Raw genomic sequence first — 18930 nt, forward strand, 5'->3', positions numbered from 1 at the left:
TGTTTGCAGTCTGTGTAGTCACAGCATGTCATGCCCAGGGAGGTAACTGGGAGCTACCCGGAAGGGCAGGGGCTCTCTTTTGGGTCAGGCTTGTTTCAGCAGGTGGTATCGTATTCTCCTCCACTGTTATTTTCTCTTATTATTATTGGTGGTAGCAGCAGTGATTTGTGTTATACCTTCGTTACTGGACTGTTCTTATCTCAACCCATGGGAGTTACATTCTTTTGATTCTCCTCCCCATCTCTCCAGGAGCAAGGGGGGGGGGGGGGGGTTGGGGAAAGGAAAAAAAGGGGGAAGAAGGGGGGGGAGTGAGTGAACGAGCTGTGTGGCTGGGTTTAAACCACAACACTTGCTCACCTTGATGTTTCCCAATAGAACATCTTTTCAGAGTAACAATCTTGAATTACATTTAATATCAGTATTTGTTAAAAACTGAGAAGCTTAAATGGCTCCAGCACTCACCAGAAATTCCACAAATTCAGTACCTAAGCAGAGCTTATAAAGAGCATTCAAAGAGAAGGAAAAAAAAATACTTTTACGGCATATAATACCCCAGATTACTCCTATGCAGAAGTTGTGCATACCAATTTTGAAAGCAAGCTGTCTGAAGAAACAAGTTTTTTCTACATATTTGCTTTTTTTCCTCTTTCTCTCTACCTTCACATGCAAAATATTCCTACATTTCACATTTATCTGTTCCAAGTTCCACCTGTTCACCTGCTACAGTTTGTTTACAACTAAGTTACAAACCTCTCTTGCCCTACCAGCACTAATTTGTTTTACTTTTTCTGTCTAGACACTTGTATTTAAGCTTGTAGAAGACTGCTATTTATGAGAATTTCACTCCTTCTGTAATTTAGATAAAGCTGATCAACAGATTCAGAAGCTGCTGTAGAATGCCAGGAAAAAATACTTCACCAGTATGATCACAACATAATTTCCTTCTGTAATTTAGCTGTTATATTATCACTTATTAATGCAAAAGAAACACATTCCCTAATACTCTATTTCAGCTATACACCTTGTACATGATAGTGTATCATAATAATTTGGTGCTTAGAAACCAGAAAAGTAATGAAACTACAAAACCTGCCAAGTTCATTGTATCACATAATAGCTTGATTTAGATCGCTCAAATAAATATGCAAACTTTCTCTTTACATCTACCTAATTCTTGATATAGTCTGTCCATTATTAACAAGTTTCCAGCTATGAATGGTATTAGCAGAAAAGATTTAAGAAGTCAAGATAAACTGAAGATTACTCACAGTTGCTATCGCTTCAGTTTGTTCCTTGTTGTATTCTCTGTATTGTCCCAGCAAATGGTCAACATGTCTTAGATTTCTGTTGGTATCCTTAAAAAACATTTGAGTAAGAAAAGTCAAACCAGAAACTTCCTCTATTCAAACACTGCTGTTGTCTCTATTATTCTTGGTTTAGCAGTGTAAAATCCTAATACAAGTGCTTTTTAAAGGGTCTAAGCATTCAAAATCCTGTTCGAGTAACCAGAATCTGAAGATGGTGTCTCTAAATTAGAGAGACATCAATTTGATAGATGGATCACCCAGTGGATAAAGAACTGGCTGGATGGCTGCACACACAGAGTTGTGATCAATGGCTCAAAGTGCTGCTGAAGACCAGTAACTGTTGGGATCGGTCATGTTCAACACCTTTCCCAGTGCCATGGACAGTGGGATTGAGTGTGCCCACAGCTAGGTTTTTACCAATGACACCAAGCTGTGTGGTTCAATTCATATGCTGGAGGGAAGGAATGCCATCCAGAGGGACCTCGACACGCTTGTGAGGTGGCCTGATGCCAACCTTATGAAGTTTTACCATGGCAAGTGCAAGATCCTACACCTGCATCAGAGCAATCCCAGGCACAGCTACAGGCTGGGCAGAGAAAAGATCCAGAGCAGCCCTGCAGAGAAGGACCTGGGGGTGTTGGTCGACAAGAAACTTAACACGAGCCAGTAGTGTGCACACTGTATCCTGGGCTGCATCAAAAGAAGTATGACCAGCAGGTCGAAGGAGGTGATGATCCTGCCCTTCTACTCTGCTCTTGTGAGACCTCACTTGGAGTATTGTGTACAGTTCTGGTGTCCTCAATATAAAAAGAACATGGAACTGTTGGAACAAGTCCAGAGGAGGGCCACAAGGATGATCAGAGGGCTGGAGCACCTCCCATATGAAGACAGGCTGAGAAAGCTGGGGCTGTTCAGCCTGGGAAGAGAAGACTGCATGGAGACCTCATAGCAGCCTTCCAGTGACTGAAGGGGGCCTAAAAGGGTGTTGGGGAGGGACTCTTCATTAGGGACTGTAGTGACAGGACAAGGTGTAACGGGTAAACACTTAAACAGGGGAAGTTTAGGTTGGATATAAGGAAGAAGTTCTTTACTGTGAGGGTGGTGAAGCACTGGAACGGGTTGCCCAGGGAAGCTGTGATTGCTCCATCCCTGGCAGTGTTCAAGGGCAGGTTGGACAGAGCCTTGGGTGAGATGGTTTAGTGTGCGGTGTCCCTGCCCATGGCATGGGGATTAGATCTAGATGATCTTGGGGTCCTTTTGAACTCCTAACTATTCTCTGATTCTATGATAGAGCATGGCAAAGGGAATGAGAAAAAATAAATAAATAACAGAAACTCACAAAAAGGTCACTATCATTTACGGTACAACAGTAAGACCACAGATTCAAATTAAAGTTTTCATTCACTCTAGGTATTCAGAACTGTCAGCTGAAGAAGAATGGCAGTTACTTCTCAAGCAATAAATGGCACCAAGATAACTAACTGTCTCCTTCCACTTGCAGTACAGATTCACGTATTTCCCCCAGTGCCTCCACTGAAGCAGCAGAAATTAGACAAATGCTTTTTCCTATTTAGGTATGAATCTCTTGCAAGTTTATAAATACTGCTTCTTATTGTGATGTTCCACAGATAGAAAATATTTGAATTGTAAGCTCTATCCTGAGGGAATTAACTGCCTACATATGTCGTTTATCACGAATTGGGCAATTTTAAACAGTGCAAGACAACAAAGATGGGGCTGAAATTTTCTGCTACAAAATATAATGCCTTTTTTTGAGAATCTGACAAATTTTGTTTGGCATTATTCACTTGCCAAATTTTATAAACAGTATTACCAAACAGGTGACTACTTCTAACAACGTTATTACTGTCTTAAACAACAGCTGTATATAAGTGTAACAAACCACATATTTCAGCTCAAAGGCAATATAAAAAATTCCCCAAAACCTTTGTGGTTTGCACAGAAAGCAATGTTTCCCATCACTACAGTATTTTCCACAACTTCAGAAATGAAATTTTGACCCTTATGTTACAGAAACGCAAACTCTATAAATACTTTAAAACCGTATTTCGTAAACAACCTGTAATGTACTTGCTAAAGTATGGATCTTCTCTGTAACTTCTTCTGCACCATAGTTCCGAGCTCTGCTGTAGGATGCTCTCAAAGGTGGCCGCCTTCCTATTCGAGCCCTCACAAAGTTGTCTGAATCACTGGATGAATCTGCCATTAGTACCTTGAAACCTAGATGGAAGACCAGAAAACGTTATGAATGTTGAAACCAGATTTTAACTGAACAGTCTCTGACTTGCACAATATTCCCAAAGCAACTTCAGTCAGGCCACATTTACACTAGCCTTTCTGGTTCAAGTCAGCAGCATGTACTTTTGAAGCAGATCTTCCAACTGTTCCTCAGTTATTATGTTTGTTCACACCATGAAGCAGTGCCAAGATGCAAGAAACAGAGCCAGTTAGGACAGAAACAAATCAAAAGATGCAGTCTCACTATTTCTACGTTCAGTACCCAGATAAGACCATAGCCCAAAGCAAATTCTCCCCCCAGACGTACACTGGGGACATAAGAGTTTTATTAATTGTTCTGGTCTGCAGAAGCACTCCGCTTTACCTCACACTACTTGCTACAGAATGGCCAGGGCCAACTAAGACAAATAGCCCCAAGTTACTAAATATCTGAAGCAAATCTAAGAACCACTATCTTAATGACTCAAGAACTGGAGATATTATGGAAAAAGGCAAATGCTGCTTCTTAAAAGCAGGGAAAGAAAACGGCAAAGTTACAGACTAACCAACGCAAATATGCAGGAAAAATAAAACAGACCAAAAAGAAAAAGGCAATGTATCCATTGATATCAACTCAATGGATATGGTAACAAGAAACCAAATTTGTTAAACAGTTAGGTAAGTATGACAACTTGTAATATCAGAAAAAGAGATAGGTACTGATAGAAATTAAGGAAAAGCAGCAGCTGACTTATTTTCTGAAAACATCGTTCTGAGAAGTATATTAACCATAACAGCCCAAACTACTGAAAAGCTACGACACCGGAGAAAACAAAAGTGAAATGAAGATTCATAAAAGAAAATATTAATGGGCTAGTTTTCAGCTGTCCAAAAATAGGCTCAGTAAGATACTTAGCCAAAGCACTGAAGAAAGGCTCGTAAATAAGGTAAACATGAAAGAAAACACTAGACACAGAAAGACAGTTTGTCTGAAGAAAACTTGCTATTTATTGTTGAGCAGCATTCCTCTTTGTTCCTATGAGCAACATAAGAGGGACCACAAGTACTTTCAAGTTGAAGTTTTGTTTCGTATAAAGCAACATCCTCATTTTTAAAGGAATTATAAAAATTTCATTTTACATTTTTTAAAAAATCATATGTAGAAATTTCTACAAATACTCTATATGCACATGTCTATTAATTTAAATTAAAAAGTGCCTATTATCACTTTTTTAAAAAATCTAGACCGATTTCAGCACATGATCATACAATCTACCTGACAGTGAGAGTCATATGTCTTTTACTAGTTCAGCGTACCCAAACAGATTATAATTTCTTGCACTCAGGAAAAACACTAGTACTCATCATTTTCCTTCACTGTAGGAAACGGAACATTTCAGTTTCACTGTGGACTGTCTTGTTAAGAGATATTCAGGGTAAAGCAAACAAGTACAAGTGACAGTCTCAACTGCAAGTTCTCCAGCTTGAGTAAACAAAAGATAAACTGAGTATAGACAACCTGATTACTTCAAGTGTTTTTATTTGTTTAGCTCCACGCAGACAAATCTACCACTAGGTAAATAACTTAAAGGCATGTTTGAAGCCTTACTGGCAAGACTAGGCATGACAAAAACATTCAACAGTCATTCTAGAAAAGGATCTGACACCTGAAAGGTCCTTGCCTTAAGAGCTTCCAATTGAGCTAGGAGAAGTTTTCAAAAACCAGGAAGGTGGTCCGACATGGTGACAGTTCACCATCGTGCTAGCAGGCACCGGTCCTACACTTTACTGTCAATTTGTGACACCACGTTCCCAGCCCTCTTTGGCACCACGACACAGAAAACAGTTCCTTCATACTATGCACCAACTAACTAACCAACTAACTCCCTCTGCAAGTCCTCCCTACTCCGTGCACGTATCGAACTTCACTAACACCTGACCCTCATCCCTGAGGGCCTCCGGAATCTTTTGCCACAGACAGGGCAGTGAAAGCCCCAGGGGCAGCTGGACAAGCCCAGGACAGCGCTGGGCACGCTGACGGCCGCGCCTCCGTCAGGCCCACGGGCTGTAACCCCGCGGCCTGCACGCCCTGCACCTCCTGCCGCGGCTCCCAGGGCTGCTCACCTCCGCACCCTACCAGCCCCCAGCGGCAGCGCAGCACGTTTCCGCAGCCGCTCTAGCCGCAGCCCCCGACTCAACCTTCCCCACACCCCCAGCCCTCACCACATAGCAGCTACAGGAGGTAGCGACAGCTCCCCGAGGCGAAGCTGACCATTTCCCTGAGCACGGCCAAAGGCTCCACATACCGCCTCACTTCGCCGCCATGGCAACTTAAACTAGCCGCCCTGCCACCAACTGCCAGCACCTCCTTCCGGGCGCCAGGCCCCCCTCCCAGCAAGGCTCTGTGGGACAGGTAGTCCACTAGCGACAAACCTGCCATGAGAAAGAAGCCGCTGAGGACTTAAACTCCCGAGAGACTTTGCGGCAGGGACGCTGGCCGAGCCAGAGGCGCGCTGCCGCAAGAGCCGTAATGGAAGCCAGGCCCCGCCCGCGGGGTGGTTGTTGGTCTGTTGGAGGCCGTGTGTGGGAAGCGGGAAGTGGCTCTCGGGCGCTGGTGTTTGTAAAAGTTTTTAAAATGTAAACGTTTACAAAATACGTTGGCGTTTTACACAAACTGCATCTAAGCAGGCGTGAAAAGCAGAAACAAAAGCTATTGCTCTGGCAAGGCAGGTGTGTACATGAGACTAGGCACCGGGCGGATACTGCTGAGAAAAGGTGTGAAGTTACTTAAGAGTCATAGAATCAGCTAGGTTGGAAAAGACCTTTAAGAGTATCAAGTCACTACCCCAGGACTGCCAAGTCTACCATTAAACCATGTCACTGAGGGGTTAACACTGTTTCTGAATACTTCCAGGGGTGGTGATTCCACCACATCTATGGGCAGCCTTTTACGATGTGTGATCACCCTCTCTGTAGTTTTCTACTGAAGCAAGAAAACCTGAGGGAAATCTGAAGAAAGGAAGAACTTGCTTGGTGCAAGAGAATCTGTTGAGACTACTTAAATAAACTGAACATACATAAGTCCATGGGCCCTGGTGGGGTGCACCCATGCATGCTGAGGGAGCTACTAATATGCTGTGGGAAACTAAGATGATTAAAGGAGTGACGCATCTCTCCCATGTGGAAAAGTTAATGCAGCTGGGGTCCTCTAGCCTGAAGAAGAGAAGGCTTCGGGGATCTCATCAATGTGTAGGAATATCTGAAGGTACAAAAAAGATAAAGTGTCCGGTGACAGAACAAGAGGCAATGGGCATAAACTGAACAGGAACTTCAGTCTGACCATAAGGAAACACTTTTTAATTGTGAGGGTGACCAAATGCTGGCACAGGTTGCACAAAGAGATTGTGGAATCTCCATCCTTGGGAACAGAGAAAAGCCATCTGGACACAGACCTAGGCAGCAGAATTTAGGTGACCCTGCTTTGGCAGTGGCCAGTTGACCTCCAGGGGTCAATCGCAAGCATTCTGTGATTCTGTAATCCTTTCTTGTCACAATCACACCTTCCTGGAAGAAGCTTTCATAGTTCTTACCTTAACCATTTGCAAGTTCAAAGGACAGTCTCATATTAGTATTCTCTCTTAGAAATAACAACCTCAGGCTTTAGAAGGCTTCACACAGCAGGTCATATTTAGTTTTCAGCCACCTGAGTATTTCATGGCTTTTTCATTAAATAAAGCAAAAGGAGAAGCAGAAGAGTTCCTTAAGGTTCCATACCCATAAAATTCCGTAACTACCTGCTCTTGAAGATAAATTGGTTACATAGACATGAATCTTCAAGACCCTAGAATAACATTCTTTCATGTTGCTATTCAAACAGTTGGCCTGATGAGTGGTGCTGTGTCAAAGTAGTATGGCTAATGTAGATTTTTTCTTGACAGACCAGAATTATTTCAGATCCTGAAACAGAAGCAGGTAGAAACTGGCACATCTTACAAGTGTCTGGAATGGCTGAACTTGTTAATTAATCAGGGAAAAAAATAACCAAACTGTGTCTTTATTCTACTCTTTATTGAGTTATTTTCCCAGTTTGAACACTTCCTCATACAGATATTACAAGATTTAACTGTTGATATCTAGTAGTCCCTTGAGGAGTTTATGTGGAACACTAATTAGGAACTAATTCCTTCTTTGTTAGAACCTGCTGCGGTTTATCTGATTTGTGTATAAACCATATAAGCAGCGCAGATACCTGAGATACCATAGTAAATCTGTCAGATAAGAATAATGTTATTTTTTTACATCACTTCCAAAACAATGTAAATCTGAGCCTCGCAGTGCTTGAGATAGATAGTAGATGAGCAACTGTGGCAGTCACTAGAGGGAGTGTAACAGTGGAAAAGTATACTTCTCAATTTTTGCAATGTTTAAATTAATGGGAACATGCAGGGTCTTTGAAGAAGCACCAGGGAAAAATAAATCTGCAACATACTGCAGATTTACTACTGATTTTTCTTTCCTATTTGCTTATTAAGATCCAAGCATAAGCCACATTCATTGATTAAAACTGTTTTAATTTCTCTGTCCTCAGGGCATACAGGATTTTGAATGTCTGTTCTTAGGATCATATTTATAAATGTGTCTATACACGTTAGTGATACTTTTTAATACATTAATATTTTTTAGTAAATAAAAAAGGAACATTTATTAACATTCCACATGGGGTGGAAAGTTGCCAGTCACACTAAGCTGCTAGATGCTATCGCACTTCAGAATTTATGTGGTCAGAACTACTGATTATTGTTCATTTTTACAGCCTGAAATGCTTCCAGTCTTGACTAAGGTAAGCAACTGTGTTCCATCATTCCTTCAATACAAGTCATGTTTCTAAACCTCCTGTTTTCCATACTATCATAGAATCATAGAATAGTTAGTGTTGGAAAGGACCTTAAGATCATCAAGTTCCAAACCCCCTGCCATGGGCAGGGACACCTCTCTCTAAACCATCTCACCCAAGGCCTCGTCTAACCTGGCCTTGAACACTGCCAGGGATGGAGCATTCACAATCTCAATGGGCAACCTATTCCAGTGCCTCCCCACCCGAACAGGAAAGAATTTCCTCCTTATATTCAATCTAAACTTCCCCTGTTTCAGTTTGAACCCATTACCCCTTGTCCTGTCACTACAGTCCCTAATGAAGAGTCCCTCCCCAGCATCCTTACCGGCACCCTTCAGATACTGGAAGGCTGCTATGAGGTCTCCACGCAGCCTTCTCTTCTCCAGGCTGAACAGCCCCAACTTTCTCAGCCTATCTTCATATGGGAGGTGCTCTCCAGTCACCTGGTCATCCTCGTGGCCCTCCTCTGGACTTGTTCCAACAGTTCCATGTCCTTTTTGTGTTGAGGACACCAGAACTGCATACAGTACTCCAAGTGAGGTCTCACGAGAGCAGAGTAGAGGGGCAGGATCACCTCCTTTGACCTGCTGGTCATGCTCCTTTTGATGCAGCCCAGGATATGGTTGGCTTTCTGGGCTGCAAGCGCACACTCCTGGCTCATGTTCATTTCCTCATCAATCAACACCCCCAAGTCCTTCTCCGCAGGGCTGCTCTGAATCTCTTCTCTGGTCAGCCTGTAGCTGTGCCTGGGATTGCTCTGACCCAGGTGTAGGACCTTGCACTTGGCATGGTTAAACTTCATGAGGTTGGCATCAGCCCACCTCAAAAGCGTGTCAAGGTCCCTCTGGATGGCATTCCTTCCCTCAGCATATCAACCGAACCACACAGCTTGGTGTCATCAGCAAACTTGCTGAGGGCGCACTCAATCCCACTGTCCATGTCAGCAACAAAGATGTTGAGCAAGACCGGTCCCAACACCAGTCCCTGAGGGACACCACTCATTACTGGTCTCCAGTTGGACATTGAGCCATTGACCACAACAATTTGCATGCGGCCATCCAGCCAGTTCTTTATCCACCGAGTGGTCCCTCCATCAAATTGATGTCTCTCCAATTTAGAGACAAGGATGTCGTGTGGAACAGTGTCAACGCTTTGCACAGGTCCAGGTAGGTGACATCAACTGCTCTGCTGCTGTCCATCAGTTCTGTAGCCCCATCATAGAAGGCCACCAAATAGATCAGGCAGGATTTCCCCTTAGTGAAGCCATGCTGGCTGTCACCAAGCACCTTGTTGTGTTTCATGTGCCTTGGCATGCCTTCCAGGAGAATCTACTCCAAGATTTTGCCAGGCACAGAGGTGAGACTGACTGGTCTGTAATTCCCCGGGTCATCCATTTTGCCCTTCTTGAAAATGGGGGTTATATTTCCCTTTTTCCAGTCATCGGGAACTTCACCTGACTGCCATGATTTTTCAAATATGATGGCCAGTGGCTTAGCAACTTCATTTGCCAGCTCCTTCAGGACCCACGGATGGATTTCATCAGGTCCCATGGACTTGTGTATGTTCAGGTTTTTAAGATGGTCTCAAACCAGTTCCTCTCCTACAGTGGGCCCAAGGTCTTCATTCTCACAGTCCCTGCATCTGCCTTCCAAGACTTGGGTGGTGCGGTCAGAGCCTTTGCCAGTGAAGACCGAGTCAAAGAAGTCATTCAGAACCTCAGCCTTCTCCAAATCCTGTGTAGCTAGTTCACCTGAGAGCTTCCAGAGGGGGCCTATGTTCTCCCTAGAGTGTTTTTTATTTGCTATGTACCTATAGAATCCCTTCCTGTTATCCTTAACATCCCTAGCCAAGTTTAAATGGGCCATATCTTTCCTAACCTGGTCCCTAGCTTCCCAGACAACATCCCTATACTCTTCCCAGGCCGCCTGTCCTTGCTTCCACTTTCTATAGGACTCTTTTTTCATTTGAATTTTCCTCAGCAGCTCCTTATCCATCCGACGAGGTCTCCTGGCCCTCCTGCTGTGCTTCCTTCTAGTTGGGATGCAATAATCCTGAGCTTGTAGTAGGTGATCCTTGAATATTAACCAAGAATCTTGGGCCCCCCTGCCCTCTAGGGCTATATCCTGTGAATAATCCTGTTTGTCTGTTTCTTTCTTGACAGATAAATTATTCAAGACAACTCTATAAATGGAAAGTAAAGTTAAATAATTGCACGGTATTCCAGTTTTTCTGCTGTGCAGGGTGTGTCAATGCATGTAGCTACTTGTGTTTTTCTCTTCTGAATTTAAATTCTAGAGTTCACAGACCTCCCTAGCCTGCTGTTATCTGTAGCTTTATGAACATACTTTTCATTCCACCATCTGCCAGCCTGTTCAGGAAAATGTTGAACAGAAGGACCAGAAGCTGCCTAGGAGAAGCCAGAGCATGGCACTGCAAGGCTGGCAGCTCCCTCAGGGCCAGGCACCAGGGGCCACATGGGATCCCCCTGGAGCCACAGCAGGACCTGGCAGCCCATTCCATCCTGCCACCCCAGCCAGGAGCTGGGCAGCCCAGGGGGTCCCGGGCAACACCAACCCTATGCATTAGGCACCTCCCTGGGGATTGGGATGAGCTGAGGCTGTGCCAGGCAGGGCAGGACTGTGGGGAGCTGGAGACTGGCCTCAATATGGCAGTGCTGGGGCAAGGACTGATGGCCTTGGGGGCTGACATGGAGTCCTGGGCTTTGGGCAGGCTGGGCAGAGGTCCTAGTGGAGGTCAGGAAGGGGCAGTCGGGCCTTTCAGTGCCCTCAGCCCTGACAGCCTTGAAATTCAGTGATCTGCCTACGGTTTTATTTTTATTTAGTGAGATTGGTGTGGACACTAAAAAGTGGTGGGTGGTGGCTTTGGGGGCAGCAGGATGAGTTACAGAAATGAGCAGTGTGCCAGAAGGTCATGATGGTATGGGACAGAGGACAGCCACCATTCCCAAGGGAATTGCACGCAATGCTTCAGATTGTCCCCTCATCAGGAAACCCCTAAAGATACCCCTATTCTCAACAGAATAAATATATCTGATGGGATTTGTCACTTACACGAGATTAAGCAGTAACATATGTCTGCAAGATCAGGATTTATATTGTATTTTTTTAGGGACACGGTATTATTTGCTCACTTTAAAAAGACATGTTAAGGACATTAATTATATTTAGGAAACACATGGTAATGAGAAGGCTTAATTCTAAAGAGCTATATCAAAATCATATCAGATGTGTTGTACTCAAACTTTTGAATAACTCTGATCTAGCTGGAAGAGAACTATTTATCCAAGAAGGTTGTGGTCTAATTTTTTACTGTGAGTAGGTTACTTTATCAAGTTTCTCCTGCCTAAGGTAACAAACATTTTTGTTGACATGGTATTGAAATTTTTCTTGTATTCCATGCACAAAATTTGCAGGAAGGAGAAAACACCATTTAGTTGAAAAAAAAAATAATAATAAAAGTAATTGAGGCAAAGTATTAAAGAACTTTCTATATGGCTTCACTGAATTAAACAATAGTATACCTTCTTTTCCTTTTCACTACTTTTAAATATTTGGTTTTAGCAAGAGTATCTTCTGTTTATGAAGAAACCCAGAATTAAGTGAATATTAGCCACAATTTTGCAAGTTTTAGTATGTATGTCAGGCACAGAAATGCTTCACTTTGGGAACTTCTGTGCCATATCCATTGTAAACCTGTGTCCATAGCAGTGACCGGAGTAGTTTGCTACTTGAAGTGACAATTATTCAAGTGACCTTTTTGCTCTCAAGGTTAGATATTTTTTTTCTCAATTTTTTCTTTGGTGAAACTATTTTATCTTCTTTTTTTTTTTTTTTTTTTTTTTTTGATAATGTAGAAAATGTTGCTCTCTTGTCTTCAGTTTGCTCTCTTCTATCACAACAGTTTTCAAACTTACTCTTTTGAATTTTCAGTGGTTTTTTTATATGTTTTACATTTAGTATCCGCTTTGCAGTTAGTGAGTTTTTATTCGGTGTAAAGACTGTTTTCACTGGTTTTACAAGTGAGTTTAGTACTGGGATTACACAGCCCTCTGCCCTCCTCCGTTCTGCAGAGTTGCTTCGTGCGTTCTGGTAACGTCGCGCTGCCGCTTTTGAAAACTGCTCGGCGGGCTCGTTCCGCTGCAGCACTGAGCCGGTGCCCAGCTCCCTACCTGGCAGCTCCCGCCGCCCGCTCTGGCTGGGCTCGGGTGGCCCGGGCAGGGCCGGGAGAAAGCTAGTTCTGCGCAGTCCCGGCCGTCCTCGGCAGGTGGCCCCTGCGCCCCGCGGGGTCTGGGACCCTCCGGCCCGGTGGCCGGTCCCCGGTGGCGCGGCTGGGCTCGGCGCTGCCTCTCCGGGCGCCGGGCTTAGGGCGCTGCCGGGGTCCAGGCCCGGGGGGCCCCGAGGGAGGGGTGCCGAGGAGCGGGGAGCGGCAGTGAGGGAAGGAGGGAGGGATGACCGCGGGGCGGGCGCGGGAGCCGGGGAGAGGAGACGGAGCGTTCCCGAAGGAGAGGGTGCGCAGGGTTTGGGGAGACCTTTCCTGTCCCCGCTGAGGGAGGAGGCGGTGTCGTTCAGCAAAGGTGACGCCTTTCCCGAGCGGCTTTTCTCGGCGGGGCAGCGTGCTCTGCCCCTGCAGCCCTGGTGTCTCCTCCCTTCCCCTCGGAGGATCGAGGGGCAGAGCGGGAACGGGAGACAGAAGATGCTGAGCCTCCCGGTAGCCTTCCAGTTGCTGCTGGTACTGGTGCTGTGCAGCCACAGCACAGAGAGGTGTCCTTCAGCCTTTTGCGAGTGTTCCGACTGGGATGACTATAAAATCACCTGCAGGGACATTCACTTCATTCCCAGCCTTCCAGAAGATACCCAGACCCTGTGAGTATATTAGGATGGTTTAGAGAAAATACTAGCCAGTTGTGAGTAATAGTATTTTGCAAGCAGGAGATGCTCTGAGCATCTGCCCTGTGAGTAGCTGGAGGGATAGTGTGTGTGGAGGGGGAAGTGCTGTTATTTACCTGGGCAGTACAGCATAGTAGGAACAGCAATGTGTACGCTCCATGTGTGTCAGGAAGACGTAGGAAAAGTGACTCTCAAACGTTATAGAGGTAGAGAGAGGTGATCGTTCGCTGGGCTTTAAAAGTTCTGGGTAGGATGTGGGAAAATCCATTACTGGGCTCTTTGGGGGCAAACTGAGCAGAAGGCTGGATTCTGTGTGGTGTGTTCCTAGCGGGTGAGGGAAAAGATGGAGAGATCAAAGACAGTTTTGTACTAAAAAAAAAAAAAAGGAATTGGATGTGCCACTTCAAACAGTTCCACGAAAGCTTCTGTGCACTTCCACAGCTTCTTTGCCAAAGCCCAACAAAAAGAATCCATGGGAACTAAGAATCCCAATATACTGTCTAGGAGACAAAATACTTCAGATAAACAAAAGAATGGAGTATGGGATAAAGCAGCAAATTTGGAGCTTGCAGAGCAGTTCAAACCTAAGTGTTTAGTACCATTACAGGCACTGAAGGATATCTTGCATGGGTTCACGCTGCCAGTCCAGAAGATACATCCTGTGTTGTATGTCAGCCCCATAGAGACATATCAGATAAATATTTTAGGGAAACCGAAATGTCACCAGTCAGCTATAACTATGCAGCTAATTCACTCCTGGCTTTTACTTTTTCTCACGGAGCACAAAATGTTTCTAGTCTCCAAGGGAAGGTACTTAGAATCTTACTTAGAAAGTAAGTAATTACTTTCTAATAAAATAAACAAACTCAAACTCAGTTGATTTAAGTGCAAGATAAAACAGTAACAGGTTGATTGGTTTATGTCTTGATAATGATTCTCACGGCTTTCATATGTGAAAATATGAACTGTTATTTGAACTTACTTGAATGGACTTCTCAGATTTAACACCTGAAAGTAAAGGCGTAGCAAACTGATCACTTATCTAAAAAGAGAGAAAAAAAATATGCTATTTCTATTATTTATGCATGCCTTTAATTTATTTTCTATTACTAAACTGCAGTATTTCAGTTGATAAGATTTTAAATTATATGGGTTTTGTTTCTTACTATACTTCTGTACATTCAGTTTATTTAGTTTGAAATGTTACTGTATGTAACCTAGTATGGTCTTTGAAATCTATCATGAAAAGCTAGAAAATAAAGAAGTGTCAATTTATAGTTTGTATAGGCATTTGAAATAGTTAATACAAACAACAAGATCACATAACAGAATTGGATACTTTCATTGAAAACTGCTGGTATGATGGCTGAGCAGTACCTCTCTAGATACAGCTTCACAAATAAAGCACTTCTGCTACTGGTGTTCTAGTGTTTTAAATACCTGTTGTGATGGGGCTATAGGATTATAAGACACTTTAAAAGTCAAAAACACCCAGTGAAAGTCTTATTTCCATTGAAAAATTAACAAAACCAGCTGAGAAATATTTTCCTATTTATTTGGGGTATATTTTAATCATTTGTACCAACTGGGGTGACCACTGCAAACTTGTCAAGAAGTGTGTTCTCTACCACAGTCATTTTAAGACAAGAAAAAATTCCAGATAGTGACAATTATGATTTTATACTGTGTGGTAGAAAAGGTAGAACATGCACTGTTATAGTCTGTCTGATCTGAAAACAGACAGGAAAATTGACTCGAAACAAGGAAAACACAGCAGAAAAAAAAAAAAAAAAAAAAGGCTTTTTTTATTTTTTATTTCAGTTTGCACTTTTCTGTCTGGGTAAGGTGTGTATCTTTCATTCTGTGTTATTATTTGATTTGCTGAAGCCTGGTAGACAGTACTTAATTCTGCAGTTCCTTGCTCTTAGCAAATAACCTTTCCCTCCATATGTTACATGGGAGTCATAACAATTACTTGTATCTGGTTTTTGTTCAGAGTGCTTTCAGATGCTTCTGGTTGACTTAGTTGTTCATGGAGGATGAAATAAGGCAAAGAGTTATCGTGACAGATTGTAAGGTGTATACCTCTGTTTACATCATGTTTTGCATCCTTCTGCCTTACAACTGGCAATGGCTCTGAGTTAAAGACAAGTCTCCAAAATAATTGAAGTTTCTCTTAACCTTAAGAATAATGAACACTTCTTTGAAGTGAATTATGTAGCTGTACGTATCTGCACAATACATGTTGAAACACTCTACAATTTTCCCCAAATCCAGCAACTTTTGTTACTTTATGTAAACTAACTTTGCTTCTTGGTTGTTATGCATGAACCTCAAGACTGCCGATTTTAAAACTTTTTTATGTGGCTATTCAGTTTTGTAGGTCTTGTAAAGCTAAAAGACTCATGAGTCTAGGAACACTTTGCTACCTTCTCAAGATTATGAGCTCTTTTCAGTGCACAGGATCTTGAAACTCCAATTAAGGTTTCATTCTGATTATTCAGTCAGGAGTGTTCACATTTCCCTACTCTACTTTAAGAGAGTAGTGTAAGCCCTTTTTTTTAACAAGCCATACTTATAAGGAATTACAAAAAAATACTTATTTCCAAACTCTTTTAGTATTAAAATGTCATGAACTTTGGCCAGAAAAGTGTATTTGCTTTAAATAGCTTTCAATGTGTTTGTCCAAATATAGTTCATGAAGGTACTTATCCAGAATGCCTGAGTGCACAGATATTGTTCCTGGAGATGCTTATTTTTTTCAGTACAGTACAAATTTTTTTTCCTTTTCTGTGGAGTAAACAAAATAAGTACAAAAAAAGGTTTTAGGAATTACAGGCAAATCTTGTCTTGTTGCCTGGAGTTAAGGATTATATACTCATACAATAATATGGTAAGAAAGCAGTTCTAACTGGTATGGAAATACAGTATTAAAAAAAATTAAATTAGGTATCAATATTTTTGTTGCATCTATAATATTTTTCATGCCTCTTTCTGTATAGCTGACATCCTGGCCTGGTCTGTCACCATTTTACCTGGCCCTCCTTTACTTCTGCCTCTGCCTATCCTTGACTCCACTACTCGTTCATGCTGTGGCAGTGGCACTACATGCAGGTACTGAGGGGATTCCTGCCCTGCCTCTTGGCTGGCAGTGCTTTCCTCTTTCACCAGCAAAGTGCTGGAGCAAAGCAACAGTTGGTGCTATAATCTCCTCCATGCTTGGTGGAATATGCCAAGGGAGATCCTGGCTTTTCAGTGCAAACAGATCCAGTAGGAAGTTGGGGGTTAATGGCTGTGAAGAATTACTTACACCAAAACTCTACTGACTTTTTCTCCAAAGATATAATTGCATCATAATGCTTGAATCACTGTGATGAAATATTCAGATGTTATCACTATCCTAGCATCAGCTCGACATATTTCCCAATGCTTTTCATTTTATGAATCTATTACTAGTTGCTTTTAATTATTTTTCCTTTGACAATAAAACTAATAAAATTCTGCTTCTTTCATATTTGTGCTCCACATCACCTGCAAATGCTTACTAAAATAACATCAGCTCTCCTGCCCATTCCCAATATCCTTAATACCCTTGTTTAAGTCTTATACCACTTAAGAACAGCCATAGCAAATCAGCCCAAGGGAATTCATTTAATGCAGTACCCTGTCTCCAGGATTTCCCTTCTCATAATTTCCCGTAGGTATTTACATATAGAGGTCATATGTGGTACTCTCCATTTCCATTTCACTTTCAATTATTTTTACCTACAGGAAGTTTCTAAACTAGGTGTGGTTTTGTCATTGTAGCAGCCCTCAAAGGATTGCTCTTCTGTCTCTACAGTTCTGTGTTTGTGCCTTATTTAGTTGTCTCTTTAGCCCATTTCAACATCCATAATATCCTTTGGCAACGAGTTTTGCAAGTTTAATAGATGATGCAATAACTCATTTTTGTTTTTGTTGAAAAAGCCACATTGTCCCCCCATCAGCAGCTGCAAACACAACTTTTTCAGGTCAGTTTTGTGTGGCTTCAGCTTGCTAACAATACTCTCATCTCCTCCCAATACCTTCCACAGTAAGCCAGCGTCAGTTTCCTGTGTTCCTTCTCATCTGTGAGTGAGAAAGCACTCTCATCTGCTGCCTAAAACCAGTATATTTAATATTGTACAGAAGGCAGCATCTCCTGAGATCAGAGCTGTGAGTGCTGAATTTTGGCTTTTTGCCATTTTTGTTTGTTTGCTTATTTATTTATTTATTCCCAGAAGAGATGCTAATGAGGTTTCTATCCTGCACCCAGGTGCTATTTTCACATTGCCGCAATCAAGTTTGGTTGAAACTGGACAAGAGGGAGTTAGAGAAGGACAGTGGAACTGGCAGATAAATAGAGACAAAAATAGTGCAGTCTTTAAGAATATGCACTTTACATGAGGTATCAAGCTACCATTCTGCATCTTCTCTAGGGCATTTGCTTTTTGACAAATGCAAAGTAGCTCACCCTTCAGGGGCAAGGAATCCTGACATATGTCATATTTACTGTTATTAAGGATGAGCATGTGTGAATACCAGGATAACAAGGTGTACTGAATCAGCTGGATTGTTTAGTTGTCCATGTTATTGTCAGCTTTTGGTAAAAGAGATATGGAAATTGTATAACATATTTTACACATTTACAAAGTGATATTTAAAATATCATAGCAATGATACGTTGTATATTCACAAATACTTTTTTTGAACTGGAGAACAAAATATGTATGGACTGAGCAGTTTTACCTGTAACGATAGCTTCACTGGCATACGTGTTTTATATGCTTAATGAGAAGTTTAGAGCATTTTGAGTTCACAGAATGTACAAGCAGAGCTGAAGGAGATGATGTCTTTACTTTAGATTGAATGTAAATTAAACTGATTTAAAATATTTTCCCCAAAATGTTAGTCTTAGGAATTGTCTGAAATTCAGAGATACTCTGACTTCAGGTAATTCTATCATCATCTTTTTATAATCTTACTTACTTCAGAATTAGGTGTGGAGCCTCATAAATACATCTTCATAAATAACCCTGCAACATAAGCACATAATTATCCCTATTTTAATGATGAAGTACTGAGAGTCTAAAAGAACAGGCAAAATACTGACACGGTTAAACAGACAACTGAAGGAAGCTATTAAGGCATCCTTTAGAAAATGGAAGTCATGCATAAATGAGGAGATTTTTGGAAACTTAAAGTAATTCAGTGGAAAAATATTTTGTACAAAACAAACTTGTCATATTATAAAAGCTTTATATATAATATTATAAAAGCTTTATATATAGTCTTTAAAACACAAAGGAGGGTAAGTCTGAAAAACTAGGAAACTGAAGCTTGTTTAAAACAAATTGGAAACTTGAATAGAATTAAATACCCTGAACCAGATAATACTTCTCTAAGAGTTCAAAGTACATTAAAAAATTAAATTGCTGCATTACCCACTGTAATTATGTATGTAATTTACAGCTTGAAACAACCGTGATGACAATGGAATGAAAGGTCACAAGTATAGCATAATTATTTTTTTAAAAGTACTTCAGGGAACACCTTGGGAACTAAA

General features: G+C 42.0%; 2 protein-coding genes across 20 annotated transcripts in view; one reads left to right on the forward strand and one right to left on the reverse strand.

Moving 5' to 3' along the window:
* Positions 1-5983, reverse strand: part of CEP128 (centrosomal protein 128) — a 145454-nt gene extending 139471 nt beyond the window's left edge. For 10 of the 18 annotated variants that reach the window (XM_061367525.1, XM_061367524.1, XM_061367529.1 and 7 more), the window contains exons 1-3: positions 5769-5964; positions 3388-3548; positions 1269-1355 (exon numbers count right to left, since the gene is read on the reverse strand). In XM_061367525.1, the coding sequence (XP_061223509.1) occupies positions 1269-1355; positions 3388-3534 (234 nt within the window). In that variant the 5' untranslated portion in view covers positions 3535-3548; positions 5769-5964. Of the gene's footprint in view, positions 1-1268; positions 1356-3387; positions 3549-5768 lie in introns of all 18 variants that reach the window. The other 8 variants (XM_061367536.1, XM_061367527.1, XM_061367534.1 and 5 more) reach the window with 4 other exon arrangements.
* Positions 5984-12930: 6947 nt separating this feature from the next.
* Positions 12931-18930, forward strand: part of TSHR (thyroid stimulating hormone receptor) — a 55553-nt gene continuing 49553 nt past the window's right edge. For both annotated transcript variants that reach the window (XM_061367543.1, XM_061367544.1), the window contains exon 1: positions 12931-13322. In XM_061367543.1, the coding sequence (XP_061223527.1) occupies positions 13153-13322 (170 nt within the window). In that variant the 5' untranslated portion in view covers positions 12931-13152. The remainder of the gene's footprint in view (positions 13323-18930) is intronic.

Source organism: Neopsephotus bourkii, unplaced genomic scaffold (assembly GCF_033783945.1).
Source record: "Neopsephotus bourkii isolate Nb327-2 ecotype Australia unplaced genomic scaffold, CSIRO-AGI_Nbou_v1 NB_1376, whole genome shotgun sequence".
NCBI lineage: Eukaryota > Metazoa > Chordata > Aves > Psittaciformes > Psittacidae > Neopsephotus > Neopsephotus bourkii.